Source organism: Leucoraja erinacea, chromosome 3, assembly GCF_028641065.1.
Source record: "Leucoraja erinacea ecotype New England chromosome 3, Leri_hhj_1, whole genome shotgun sequence".
Lineage (NCBI taxonomy): Eukaryota > Metazoa > Chordata > Chondrichthyes > Rajiformes > Rajidae > Leucoraja > Leucoraja erinaceus.
Window position 1 is genome coordinate 93,954,165 of NC_073379.1, and position 13,623 is coordinate 93,967,787.

The 13,623-nt window shown below is 42.8% G+C and overlaps 1 protein-coding gene across 1 annotated transcript in view; it reads left to right on the plus strand.

Annotated features, from left to right (window-relative positions):
- Positions 1–214: 214 nt before the first annotated feature.
- Positions 215–13,623, plus strand: part of tmem232 (transmembrane protein 232) — a 44,344-nt gene continuing 30,935 nt past the window's right edge. The window contains exons 1-4 of the mRNA XM_055633216.1: positions 215–361; positions 6,215–6,374; positions 7,842–7,953; positions 9,378–9,483. Coding sequence (XP_055489191.1) covers positions 6,238–6,374; positions 7,842–7,953; positions 9,378–9,483 — 355 coding nt within the window. The 5' untranslated portion in view covers positions 215–361; positions 6,215–6,237. The remainder of the gene's footprint in view (positions 362–6,214; positions 6,375–7,841; positions 7,954–9,377; positions 9,484–13,623) is intronic.

Sequence of the window (13,623 nt, forward strand, 5' to 3'; positions counted from 1 at the left end):
CTTAATTCTGTGCATTTAAGAGCATGGCCTGACCGTGAACGGATAAATAAAACGGAATCATGCATGATCAGAATTGTCAACAAGCTTGCGTTTCATGTATGATCTTTTTGTTATCTGGAGGGTTGAGAGGAGCAGCGGAAACGTAGCGCTGTTTTAAATCCAGTAAGAAACTAAAGTTTGTTTGCAGAGAGAGACCATGTTCGCCTCTCGGTGACCCGTGGCGCGCGCTCCGGGGGTGGGGGAGGTTTCCATGGAAACCGCCGGGACAACAGACTCGACACATGGAGGAACAACAACAACAACAACAACAACGACTCAGTCTGGACAGGGATGGGGTTCGGAGATTTCCCCCTCAATGCTGGTCGGTATTAGATCCATTTCTATTTTACTACGGCTACCCTCCCCTTGTCGCTATAACATACCAAATGTCCGTCTTTTGCGCGGGCCATTGAACCATAGAAATTGCTTTGCAAGTAGCAAGTGGAAATATCATTAAAAAAACAACTTTTCTTAACCCCTTCTTCATTGTCGTTCTCATGCTTACCTAAAATATTTCCCAGAGGGAGTTAAACGCGATTTCCTTCGGCCCCAAGAGTTGAAGGTAACTTAGTCTGATTTTAACACAGTACTATATCATTAAAATGGCAGCGACAAGAACACAAAGGGGGGTTGGAAATACTACAAAGTATCCTCCTCAATTAGAGTGTTTTTAGCAAAGATCTTTGTTTTTTAGTGCAACAAACAAGCAGACTGTGTTGGATCTAGTATTAGCTAAGGTTGCAAACAATAGGATCGGAAGGAAGCGGCGATTGGGACTTGTCAAAACCGAGGCTAAGAACCAGCTACAGCAATTGCTGCTTTCAAAGAAGCGAAAAATATTAAAAATCTGAAGAAATTGTCGAGTGTAAGAGTGGAGTAAGGAGTAAGGAGTGTGGTAGGAGCCGGAAATGTTGTTCAGTATAAGAAGTAGAGTGCCAGTGAGCATATCACACTAGGAGAATACTTTATCCCTCAGCTAATAGAATTTAGGCACAATCAGATACAATTAAAAGATACTTCCCCTTCCCCAGAGATTTAAATAATTTAGCTGGGGGGAAAGTAAAGCACATATACGAACAATACATGATCACATAGCTCATCAAGCCTGTTGTGTTCAGTAACATAGTGTAGTGAGTCCAGGCAGGTAGAGCAAAATGTTCTTTGTTAGTGAAAACAACACTCGAACTACACGTGTACTTGGTCAGGAATAAACTATCTAAGCTCTTGTCATTGTGAAGAGCACTAGCTCTGAGCATACTGAAAAACCCTGTTATGTGACAGCCCCAACCAATGACGAGGGTTCTGAATACACAGTTTAACCACGAGGTGTCGCTACATAAACTGAATCTGCTATGCATCTGCCCACTGACCCAACCTGTCCAAGTCACCCTGCATTCTCATAGCATCCTCCTCACAGTTCACACTGCCACCCAGCTTTGTGTCATCTGCAAATTTGCTAATGTTACTTTGAATCCCTTCATCTAAATCATTCACATATATTGTAACTAGCTGTGGTCCCAGCACCGAGCCTTGCTGTACCCCACTAGTCACTGCCTGTCATTTTGAAAGGGACCCGTTAATCCCTACTCTTTGTTTCCTATCTGTAGCAATGTTACAAAATTTTGAGATTTAAAAAATCAAGTCTGCAATTTATCCCATCAGATAAAGCATAACAATAAGTTTAATTGACACCTAATTCACTTTCATATCTCAAGTAATAAAAAAGTTATGGCCATTTTCATACTCGGAAATTAGCATCTTGTTCCCTATTGATTTTCTATGGACATAACAAAAAAGCTGTGATCGTGGACAGTCAAAAGCCCATAACCTTCTAAAAATTAAGAGAACCGAAAATGAAATTTTCAGTTATCATAGATTGAAGCATTCTGAAACAAATATAAAATAATCTTACTTGGATGACCTGAAAGCCGGGATCTGCTACCAACAAATTCAGTTTGTTGAGGGCAGGGGGACCATAGTAAGTGGCCAACCCAATGGCAAGAGGTCGGGACAGGGGCCAGCTTGCCCACCTGCTCGCGGAGGTGTGCCAGCAGACACGAATGGGGTTCCTGCTGCCCACGTGCCGCCCACATGCCGCTGGGATGAAATTACCGGGTACTTTAAGCACATAATTAGTTAGTTACCCCAGCAATTGTAGCTAATTTCAAACTTCAATTATTAGATCTAAACATCTATCCATTTCTTAATAAATGATTAACATTTTTAAATAGCCCAAGTGTCCAAATAATATTCACAAATAATTCACAATAAAACATGATTTTTAAATCTCATTTACATCAATTTATAGGCCAAATGGAAGGAATTTAGTGTTCAATTGCTGTAAATTCTTAAGTCAATTTAAATCTGCTTTCTAATGGGTTCCTGTGGAACGCGCTGGTTTAGAACGTTCACATTGCAGTGGATTTGTGCCCTCAAATGCCCAGAAAAATACTGCGGGATATAAAGAGCCCAAAATGAACTACTCGCTATAGAAAACTTTATATACAGGGTTACATACAAGCCCCATTTAATGTAAAAATAAGGTACATACCTTTAATTGTTTGCTTTATAAAACCCTGGGGCTGCGAGAGGTTGCGAGTTTAGAGAGTGGTTTTTAAACTACTATAACTATTTTACAAGGCCATAAAAACTAATAATACCTTTTGCGACGGGGTCTTTCAGCGATTTTCCATTAATGATTTACTAGGCTGAACATTTTCGATTGCAACAGCCTAGTAAAAATCGCGTTTTAAACCCGCCCCCTCTAAACAGCGCCAAAATCACACACACGGGGTAGGGCAGATGCTCAGCCACAATTCAGGTAGGTTTTGTAACATACCTACTATCTGCCAACCAATTTTCTATCCATGTCAGTACTCAACCCCCAATACCATGTGGCCTAACTTTGCCCACCAATCTCCTATGTGGGACCTTATCAAATGTGTTCTGAAAGTCCAGGTACACTACATCCACTGGCTCTCCCTTGTCCATTTTCCTAGTTACATCCTCACAAAATTTCAGAAGATGTCAAGCATGATTTCCCCTTCGTAAATCCATGCTGACTTGGACCGATCCTGTTACTGCTATCCAAATGTGCCGCTATTTCATCTTTCATAATTGATTCAAGCATCTATCCCACCACTGATGTCAGGCTAACTGCTCTATAATTCCCTGTTTTCTCTCTCCTGCCTTTCTTTAAAGGTGGGATAACATTAGCTATCCTCCAATCCACAGGAACTGATCCTGAATCTATAGAACATTGGAAAATTAGCACCAATGCATCCACAATTTTTAGCCATTTCCTTAAGTATCCTGGGATGCAGACCATCAGGCCCTGGGGATTTATCAGCCCCTTCAGTCCCATCAGTCTTGCCAACACCATTCCCTGCCTAATATGTTTAAGGAACCGCAGATGCTGGAAAATCGAACGTAGAAAAGTGCTGGAGAAACTCAGCGGGTGCAGCAGCATCTATGGAGCAAAGGAAATAGGCAGACAGATTTAGGGTGGGTGGGGGGGGGATGAGGAGAAGAAAGGAGAAAGGAAGAGGAGGAGCCCGTGGGCTGAGGGAGAGCTGAGAAGCGGAGGAGACAGCAAGGGCTACTGGAAATTGGAGAAGTCAATGTTTATGCCGCTAGGGTGCAAACTGCCCAAGCGGAATATTAGGTGCTGCTCCTCCAATTTCCGGTGGTGCTCACTCTGGCCATGGAGGAGGCCCAGGACAGAAAGGTCGGTTTTGGAATGGGAGGGGGAGTTGAAGTGCTGAGCCACAGGGAGATCAGGTTGGTTAATACGGACCGAGTGGAGATGTTCGGCGAAACGATCGCCAAGCCTATGCTTGGTCTCACCGACGTAGATCAGCTAGAGCAGCGGATGCAATAGATGAGGTTGGAGGAGATGCAGGTGAACCTCTGTCACACCTGGAACGCCTGCTTGGGTCCTTGAATGTTCATTATTGGCGAAAACAACACTCACACTACATGTGTACTTGGTCAGGAATAAACGATCTAAGCTCTTGACGTCATGAAGAGCACTAGCTACTGAACATACTGAAAAGCCCACGAACGAACCCCTGTCACGTGACCGACCCGACCAATGATGAGGGTTCTGAATACACAGTTTAACCACTAGGTGCCGCTACAGATATGTAAAGCTGGATTAACTAAGCGGGACAGGCAGCATCTCTGGAGAGAAGGAATGGCCGATGTTTTGGGTTATCGAAACATCACCCATTCCTTCTCTCCAGAGATGCTGCCTGTCCCACTGAGTTATCTCAGCTTTTTTTGTCTATCTTCGATTTAAACCAGCATCTGCAGTTCCTTCTTACACATGTTCAATAACATGACTTTTTTAATACTGTCATTTCCTGTTGTCCATTAGTACCAATGGTGACCAAAATCTTATTAATCTCAAATGTGAATTAAAAAAATGATTTGACATCAGTTGCCCTTTGTGGAAGATAGTTCCAAAATTTGACCACAGCCTTTTTAGAAATATTTCCCAATTTCATCCCTGAAATGCTTGCTTCTGATTTACAAACAATGCTCCCTTGTCCTCTATTTTTCAGCCTCATCTATTTCTCTTGATGTCTCCTTAACGTGGATAGTTGCACACATCTTTGGAATTCATCTGTTGTGTGTCCATTTGCTTAATCTATTCATTAGGAGGTCAAAAGCAAGGTGGTGTGCCTTAATGACTACCGCCCAGTAGCTCTGACATCTACATTATGAAGTGTCTCGGGAGGTTGGTAATAGTGCACATTAAATCCAGCCTTGATCCACTGCAATTCACCTACTGCTGCAACAGGTCCATGGCAGCTGCCATCTGCCTGGCCTTTCACTCATTCACTTGTCCTGGACCATCCATATCGAAGCTAAGGCGAAGAAAACACAAACACTACTTCCTTAGAAGGTTAAGAAATTCGGCATGTTCCCAACAACTCTCACCTACCTCTACAGATGTAGAAAGCATTTTATCATGATGCATTACCGCATGGTTTGCCAACACTCCATCCAAGGCCAAAATAAATTGCAGAGAATTGTAGATGCAGCCCAGGTCATCACTCAAACCAACCTCTGTTCCATTGACTCCCTTTACACCTCACACTACCTCGGCAAGGCCACCAGCATAATCAAGGATAAGTCTCACCCCGGTCATTCCCTTTTCTCTCCTCTCACATCAGGCAAGAGGGATAGAAGAGTGAACACACATACCTCCAGATTCAGGGATAGATTCTTCCTAGCTGCTATCAGGCAACTGAGCCATTCTATCAACTGGAGGGCACTTCTGAGCTATTTTCAAACTCTATCTTTAATTGGACTTTACTGAACTTTATCTTGCACTAAACATTATTCCCTTTATCATGTGTCTGTACACTGGATTGTCGATTGTAATCATGTATTGTCTTTCCGCTGATTGATTAGCACACAACAAAAGCTTTTCACTGTACCTCAGTGCACATGACAATAAACGTAGCTAAAATGCAGGCAAATGGGACCAGCTTAGGTAGGCAACTTGGTGGGCAATGAGGAGTTGGGTGGAACAGCTGGTTTCTGTGCTAATGTAATGCTATGACCATGAAGTACGGTGACATTTAATAATTTTATTAATATTTTACTATATATGACAAATATATTACAACATAATTTTACTCTATATGACAAATATATTACAACATAATTTTAACATCCGGAAATGAATCATTGCCTTTTTACCATATAACCATATAACAATTACAGCACGGAAACAGGCCATCTCGGCCCTTCTAGTCCGTGCCGAACACTTATTTTCCCCTAGTCCCATCTACCTGCATTCATTCCGTAACCCTACATTTCTTTCCCATCCATATACCTATCCAATTTTTTTTTAAATAATAAAATCGAACCTGCCTCCACCACTTCCACTGGAAGCACATTCCACACAGCCACCACTCTCTGAGTAAAGAAGTTCCCCCTCATGTTACCCCTAAACCTTTGGCCCTTAATTCTCAAATCATGTCCTCTTGTTTGAATCTTCCCTACTCTCAATGGAAAAAGCTTATCCACGTCAACTCTGTCTATCCCTCTCATCATTTTAAAGACCTCTAAATTTTAAAGCCTTGCAACTATGTTTGGAGTATCTCCTGCTGTATTTGTATGACTTTTATAATATTTTGCTGTGCATTTACTTTGCAAATAGATTAGCCATTTACAACTGTAAAGATGCCGATATTGAAGATACCCATTGTGCACAGATTTGGGATAGTTTCCCAAAATGATCACGTAATACTTGAAGCTACACTTGCAAAAAAGACAGCCGAAGCCTTGAAAGGCCGCTATTCAACACACGCTGCTAAAAAGTTAAGTGCCACTTTAATGCTTATATTGTCATGTCACAAATGATTGTCAAATATATTATCATTCAGTACCAAGACGTGTTATTTATATATTATTGCTTTGTTTTTTGTGATGCATCCTTATGATTGTACTCTTTTAACGGAATATAATGCAAAGCATTTCTATGGTGTTTCTTGAATTTATAATGTAGTGTGTACAATTACATTTTATGTACTGAAGGATGCCTTCGTGCAATAATACTTACTAGATTTTACGCAGTAATGAATTTCTATAGACAGGAGGAGCTGGTGTTGTGTTCTATTGTGGAGAATTTAAACTGGCTTATTTGTGAAATTGGAACAGGAGAATAGAAGAGAGATAAAATAAGCTAAAAATAGATGATAACATTTCACATGCAGGGATATCGAGGAAGGCAATGTTGCAGGATAACTATAGGGGTTATGATTACTGGAGTGCATTGTGTGCAGCAATTTGTGTTTTACTCATGACTCCAATTGCTCTTGGCTGGTTGTAAAGTTGTGTCCACCCCTCTCTGCAGTCTCTTATGTTTCTGTGTATTAGAATGTCCTCCCCTCCCTTCCTGGAGGGGCTCGAGGTCAGAGTGCATGTGTGGAGACAGAAACAGAGTTAAGCCTCGGTCACATGGCGACTTTTTTTGGCGACAGCCGAAAGATAGGCTGTCACCTCATGGTCGCGGTTTGACGCCTGTGTTGTCGTGACAGGTCTCCGCAAGTGTCGTCACTTTATTCTTGTCACCGCTGGATTTTGAAATGTTCAAAACCTTGCAGCAACAGTGGGCTTGACGTTGCCTGACGTTGCCTGTCATCTCCTGTCGTAGGTTGTCGTAGGTTGTTGCCAGGATGACGCCAGGTGACATACGATGTCGCAAGGTCATGACCTCTGCGAATTCCTTTTGCGACAACCTGCGTCAATCATACGTCATCATACGTCAACCGGCGACAGCGCCTGCATCAAGATACGGATCAAAATGACGTTACTTGTCTTCTGTTGTCACAGACAGTGTCTTAGCTTGTTGTATCTTGCCGTATCGTGTTGCGGGTGGACGTATGTTGACCTCGGTAGTCTTTGTTTGACGTCTGTGCGGTCGCATGATGTCGTAGGTTGTCGTATGTTCTCGCTGTTGTGGTCGTCCCAGGTCCCGAAAAATTGTGACGACGGATTATGCAGATTGTCGCAGCTTGTCGTCATCTGTGTCAAGCTTGTTGTACAACTTGACGGTTTTTCGGTGGCCTGATACATCGGTCAATGACGCCTGCAGTCGCTGAAAAAAAATCGCAAAGTGGGACAAGCCTTTTAATGTTTCAGCCTAGTGATTGGACATTTCTGAAAAGTCTTGTTGAGCATCTTTAACTAAAAAAGAACTATATCAAAAACAACTGCTTTTAATTATTAACAATTGCTTTTAATATTACTGTTTACAATATGCTATTGTTCATATTGTTTTTCAGACCCCTCTTTGAAGTCACAGAACAATTTGTGCAGAAGTTTAAGTGTGCAGAAGGAAAAAATGAGAAGAAACGAATGATTGATCTGGCTAAAAAAATGCTCACCAGAAATAAGGTGAATAACGGCATGAAATAATACAAATTCCATCGTTAGATCAAATAGCAATTTTTGGCATATTCATTATATAAAATACTATCATAGATAGATGGGAGGGGTAGCCCCTAATTTTATGAGTTGCTCAGTTTCTCCAATTTGTTACATTTGAAATTACATTTCATATTTGAAAATAATAAAATTGCAGATGCAGAGAATAGAGTATAATGAGTCAGGGAATCATACAGCATGGAAACCGGCCATTCAGCCCAAATCATCCATGCTGACCCAAATGTCCCATGTAAGCTAGTCCCATTTGGTCGCATTTGGTCTATATCTCTCCAAATCTTTCCCATGCATGTACCTGTCCAAGAGTTTGTTAAATGTTGTTACAGTACCTGCCTCAACTACCTTCTCTGGCAGCTCAGTCCATATACACATCACCCTCTGAGTGAAAAATTTTGACCTCTAAGGTTTGTGTTAAATGCTGCGCCCTCACCTTAAACCTATGTCCTCTGGCTCTGATAGCTTTGATTCCCCTACCTATGGTTAAAAAAAACTCTGTGCATTTACCCTATCTGTTCTCCTCATGATCTTATACACCTCTATAACCACCCTTCATCCTCCTGAGCCCCAAGGAACAAATTCCTAGCTCGCCCAGCCTCCCGTGATAGCTCAGCCCCTTGTCCTGGCAACATTCTTACAAATCTTCTCTGTAACAAGTAAGAATGTCATTGTTCTGCTCCCAGTGCATATGGCAATTAAACACTCTTAACACTTGGTTCTTAATAGTAATAAGTGAGTGCACTTTAACCAAAGTCTACAAAGAAGGGAAAGTTTAGGACAATTTGGAGTACTAATGTAGGGACATGAAATGACAAACTACAGCACAAAAGGAGGAACTCAGGCAGTAGCTTCTGCAGTGATCGACACAAAATGTTGGAGTAACTCAGCAGATCAGGCAGTATCTCTGGAAAAAATGGATAGATGATGTTTCGTGTCAGGACCTTTCATCTGAATAGGTCCACACATTAATTAATATAATGTGATTAAGTAATATAATTCACACAGAGAGTGGTGAATCTCTGGAACTCTCTGCCACAGAAGGTAGTTGAGGCCAGTTCATTGGCTATATTTAAGAGGGAGTTAGATGTGGCCCTTGTGGCTAAAGGTATCAGGGGGTATGGAGAGAAGGCAGGTACAGGATACTGAGTTGGATGATCAGCCGTGATCATATTGAATGGCGGTGCAGGCTCGAAGGGCCGAATGGCCTACTCCTGCACCTATTTTCTATGTTTCTATGTTTCTATAATCACAATCTAAGCTTTGCCTTATTTTACTGTAATGCAGTTCCTTTAGTGACAAGGTATAGTGTTGGTAAATGCTGAATTCTACAAACAAAATAATGATGTTAATTATGTTAATTGATGTTCTTCACTCCTTAGCGCAAAGTTGGCCTGAGTACACTTGGTTCAGGGGATCACGTAAATCTACCAGTAGCTTGGGCAGAGCTAGCTTTGCTGGTTCAATGTAAAGGGAAAATTCAAGAAGGTAAGTTTTATGTCAACTTCAAGGAAGTATTGTGATAATTACTCTTAACTAATCCATAAAACAAATTGTTGAATACTACAGGTGCAATGCATGACAGTCATTCTGTTGATTAAACTTAAAATTTGATTTGTTGACATCCCATTAAATGGATAGAGCTAAGTGCAGTGAGCAAAGGGGGAAGATATAGTACAGAGTGCAGAATATACAGTAGTTCACAACATTGTGGCCCCCGCAGTTCCATAGACAATGCCCAATGCCCTCAATGTGGTAGACGTGAATCCAACAGCACCCAAGCTTATTGAAGGACCATTCAGAAACATAGAAACATAGGAATTAGGTGCAGGAGTAGGCCATTCGGCCCTTCGAGCCTGCACCGCCATTCAATATGATCATGGCTGATCATCCAACTCAGTATCCCGTACCTGCCTTCTCTCCATACCCCCTGGTCCCCTTAGCCACAAGGGCCACATCTAACTCCCTCTTAAATATAGCCAATGAACTGGCCTCAACTACCCTCTGTGGCAGAGAGTTCCAGAGATTCACCACTCTCTGTGTGAAAAAAGTTCTTTGCTTCTCATCTCGGTTTTAAAGGATTTCCCCCTTATCCTTAAGCTGTGACCCCTTGTCCTGGACTTCCCCAACATCGGGAACAATCTTCCTGCATCTAGCCTGTCCAACCCCTTAAGAATTTTGTAAGTTTGAATAAGATCCCCTCTCAATCTCCTAAATTCTAGAGAGTATAAACCAAGTCTATCCAGTCTTTCTTCATAAGACAGTCCTGACATCCCAGGAATCAGTCTGGTGAACCTTCTCTGCACTCCCTCTATGGCAATAATGTCCTTCCTCAGATTTGGTCTGATAACAGGGGGAAGAAGGCGTTACTGAGTCAGGTGGTGCGTGCTTTCAAGCTTCTGCACATTCTGCCGGATGGGAGCAGGTAGAAGAAGGAATGATCGGGGTGGAACAAGTCTTTGATTATGTTGGCTGTTTGTCCGAGGTAGGGTGATGTGTGGGTGGAGTCATTGGTGGGAAGTATGATCTGTATGATGGACTGGGATAAATCTACATTTCTCTGGAATTTCTTGAGGTCTTGGGCAGAGCTGTTCTCAAAGCAAGACGCTGTAATCCAACAGTATACTTTCTATGGTGTAGGTGTAGAAGTTTGTAAGTCACTGAAATCATGCCAAATTTCCTGTTTCCTCAAGAACTAGTGACATTGGTGTGCATTTTTGGCTTTTGCATCAAATACAATACAATACAATACAATATTTATTGTCATTTGAGCCTCAGTGAGGCTCAAACGAAATTCCGTTTCCACAGCCATACAAACAAAGACAATTTCCTACAGACATACACACAATTTAATTCACACAAACATCCATCACAGTGAACCCACTGTGATGGAAGGCAAAGTCTTTTCTCTCCCCTGTTCTCCATTTCTCTCCCGATGTCCAAGCCCCAGGCGGGCGATGATAAGTCCCACGGCCATTTTAGGCCGCGCCGGGCGATTTACGGCCCCGCTCCCGGTCTAAAAGTCACAATGTTGGAGCCCCCGGCGGGCGCTGTAATGTCCCACGGCCATGAAGCCGCGCCGGGCGATGTACGGCCCCGCTCCGGGTCGTTCCAACCCCGCGACACGGGCTGGAGAAGTCGCGTTGCGGGAGCTCCGGGAAGCGGTCTCTCCACCCGGACCCGCGAGCTCCCGATGTCCCAGTCCACCAGACCTGCGGCTGCAGCTGGAGCCTCCGAGCCCCAGGAGTCGAGTCGCAGCAGCGAGTCACCACCGCTCCCCACGCTCCGAGGCCAGCCAGCCCCACGATGGTGAGTAGTCCGCAGCTCCGCAGTCTCTCGAGCCCCCGGGTCATTCAGGTTGGAGGCCGCTCCACGGTGCTAGGCCCCAACAACAACGGAGACCCAACAGGGAAAAGGTCGGGTCTCCCGGACAGGGAAGAGATTTTAAACAGTTTCCCCCTCCCCCGCTCCCACATATACACATTTAAAACCAGTATTAAAAAACACCAACACTACATTTAACTAGACAAAAAAAATTAAAAAAGACAGACCAATACTGTGCGAATTGGTTGGTTACGACAGATCATTGGTAGTATAACAGCCAGGAACTTGAAGCTCTCAACCATTAAACTGAAGCTCTCAACCATAGTGCTTAGCATGCATTTCCAGGCAAGAGAATGCCAATGAAATGTGCAATAAAAGAGGTTGTTGAATTAATATAGCACACTGTGCTGACACCTGCTACAAACATCCGCCCTCTCCATTGCTACTGTGCCAGGAACCTGGTATGAATTCATTGCTGGTACTCCCACAGCAATAAATCGCCTACGGCTCAGCGATGGTGCATTGGACTGGCAATTTGATTGTAGCTTTACTTCCACTGCAGTGAGATGTGGGACTGGCTGCTATGGTGTTTGGGGGCCAATGCCTGGCAACAAAACATCCTGGACCCTATGATCTCCCTTGGATGTGATAGAAGCCGCTGCTTCTCTGCCTCCATGTATTTGCCTGCAAATTCTCCTCTGCCCAGATTTCTCTATCATTCTACCCGTGCTTCAGTTCCCAGGAAAGCATCGTGCCAGCAGGGTGCAGCCTCGAGTCCCAGATTACAACACTAAACAGCCACACCACACGCCCCAAGCTGTTCCAACACCAGCTTTCAATTGCAGTCTCTCTTCACTGAGTATGATTTAGTACTTCAAGAGTTCACTAAAGTGCCTAGTTCCCCATAGAGCAGCACCCAGCAGTGATAAGAGCGGTGATTTTCACCATGTTTATGACATCTTGATTCCTGACAAAGAATCTATGTATTCTTCTATGTTCCTAATGTGCAGCCCAAGCAAATGTTCATTTTGAAATGTAAACTGCATGCCTGTGAGTGTTTGGAATGGAATACCAAATGTGCTTTAACAAATGTGGTTTGAAATATGGTGTTAAATGGAGTACATCTTTCAAAACTTCTTCCATCCACATCAATCTATTTGTCAAACAAATAGAAATAGCTTTGAGACATCAAGTAAATCTACCTAGGGCAGGGAAAGATGGTCATCATAACTGTACTGAAAGAATGACAGAATGACAGAAACATTTAATAATACAGAAAAATAAAATCATAGTGCCATACATTAATGTGTTTAATAGGAGAATGGATTGAAGTGATTTTTCTGCTAATTTGAGCCACTTAAGGACAATATTTCCTTATTTCCTTTCAAAATATTTATTATATAATTTGCTCAGATCGGTCAGGACCCACATAAATAATGACGAGGTTTAAAGTCCTGAGGCCTCAAGATGTAGTGTAGTGATTAGCTGTGTCAGTTACATTCATTAAGACATTGATGGTACGTGGCCTAACTGAGATGCAATGAGACCTGGGTGACTGTGTACATCATTCACTGAAAAAAAGCAGGCAGTGAAGAAAGCAAATGGCATGTTGGCCTTCATAGCAAGAGGATTTAAGTATAAGAGCAAGGATGTAGATGTACAAGGTCCTGGTGAGACCACACCTGGAGTATTGGGTGCAGTTTTGGTCTCCTAATTTGAGGAAGGACATTCTTGCTATTGAGGGAGTGCAGCTTAGGTTCAGCAGGTTAATTCCCAGGACGACGGGACTGACATTTAATGAAAGAATGGGTCGATTGGGCTTATATTTGCTGGAATTTAGGATGAGGGGGGATCTTATAAAAAACATATAAAATTCTTAATGGATTGGACAGGCTAGATGCAGGAAATATGTTCCCGATGTTGGAGGAGTCCAGAACCAGGGGTCAGTTTAAGACTAAGTGGTAGGCTATTTAGGACTGATATGAGGTCAAACGTTTTTCAGCCAGAGAGTTGTGAATCTGTGGAATTCTCTGCCACAGAAGGCAAAGGAGGCAATTCACTGGATGTAGTCAAGACAGAGTTAGATATAGCTCTTAGGGCTAACAGAATCAAGCGATATGGAGAGAAAGCAGGAAAGGGGTACTGATTTTGCATGATCAACCATGATCATATTGAATGGCTGTGCTGGCTCAAAGGGCCGAATTACCTACTCCTGCACCTATTTTCTATGTTTCTATGTCTATTGTGTAATCCGCTCTCATGAAGGAATAGTTGATTAACACCTAAGGTCTTCCTGATCATTGT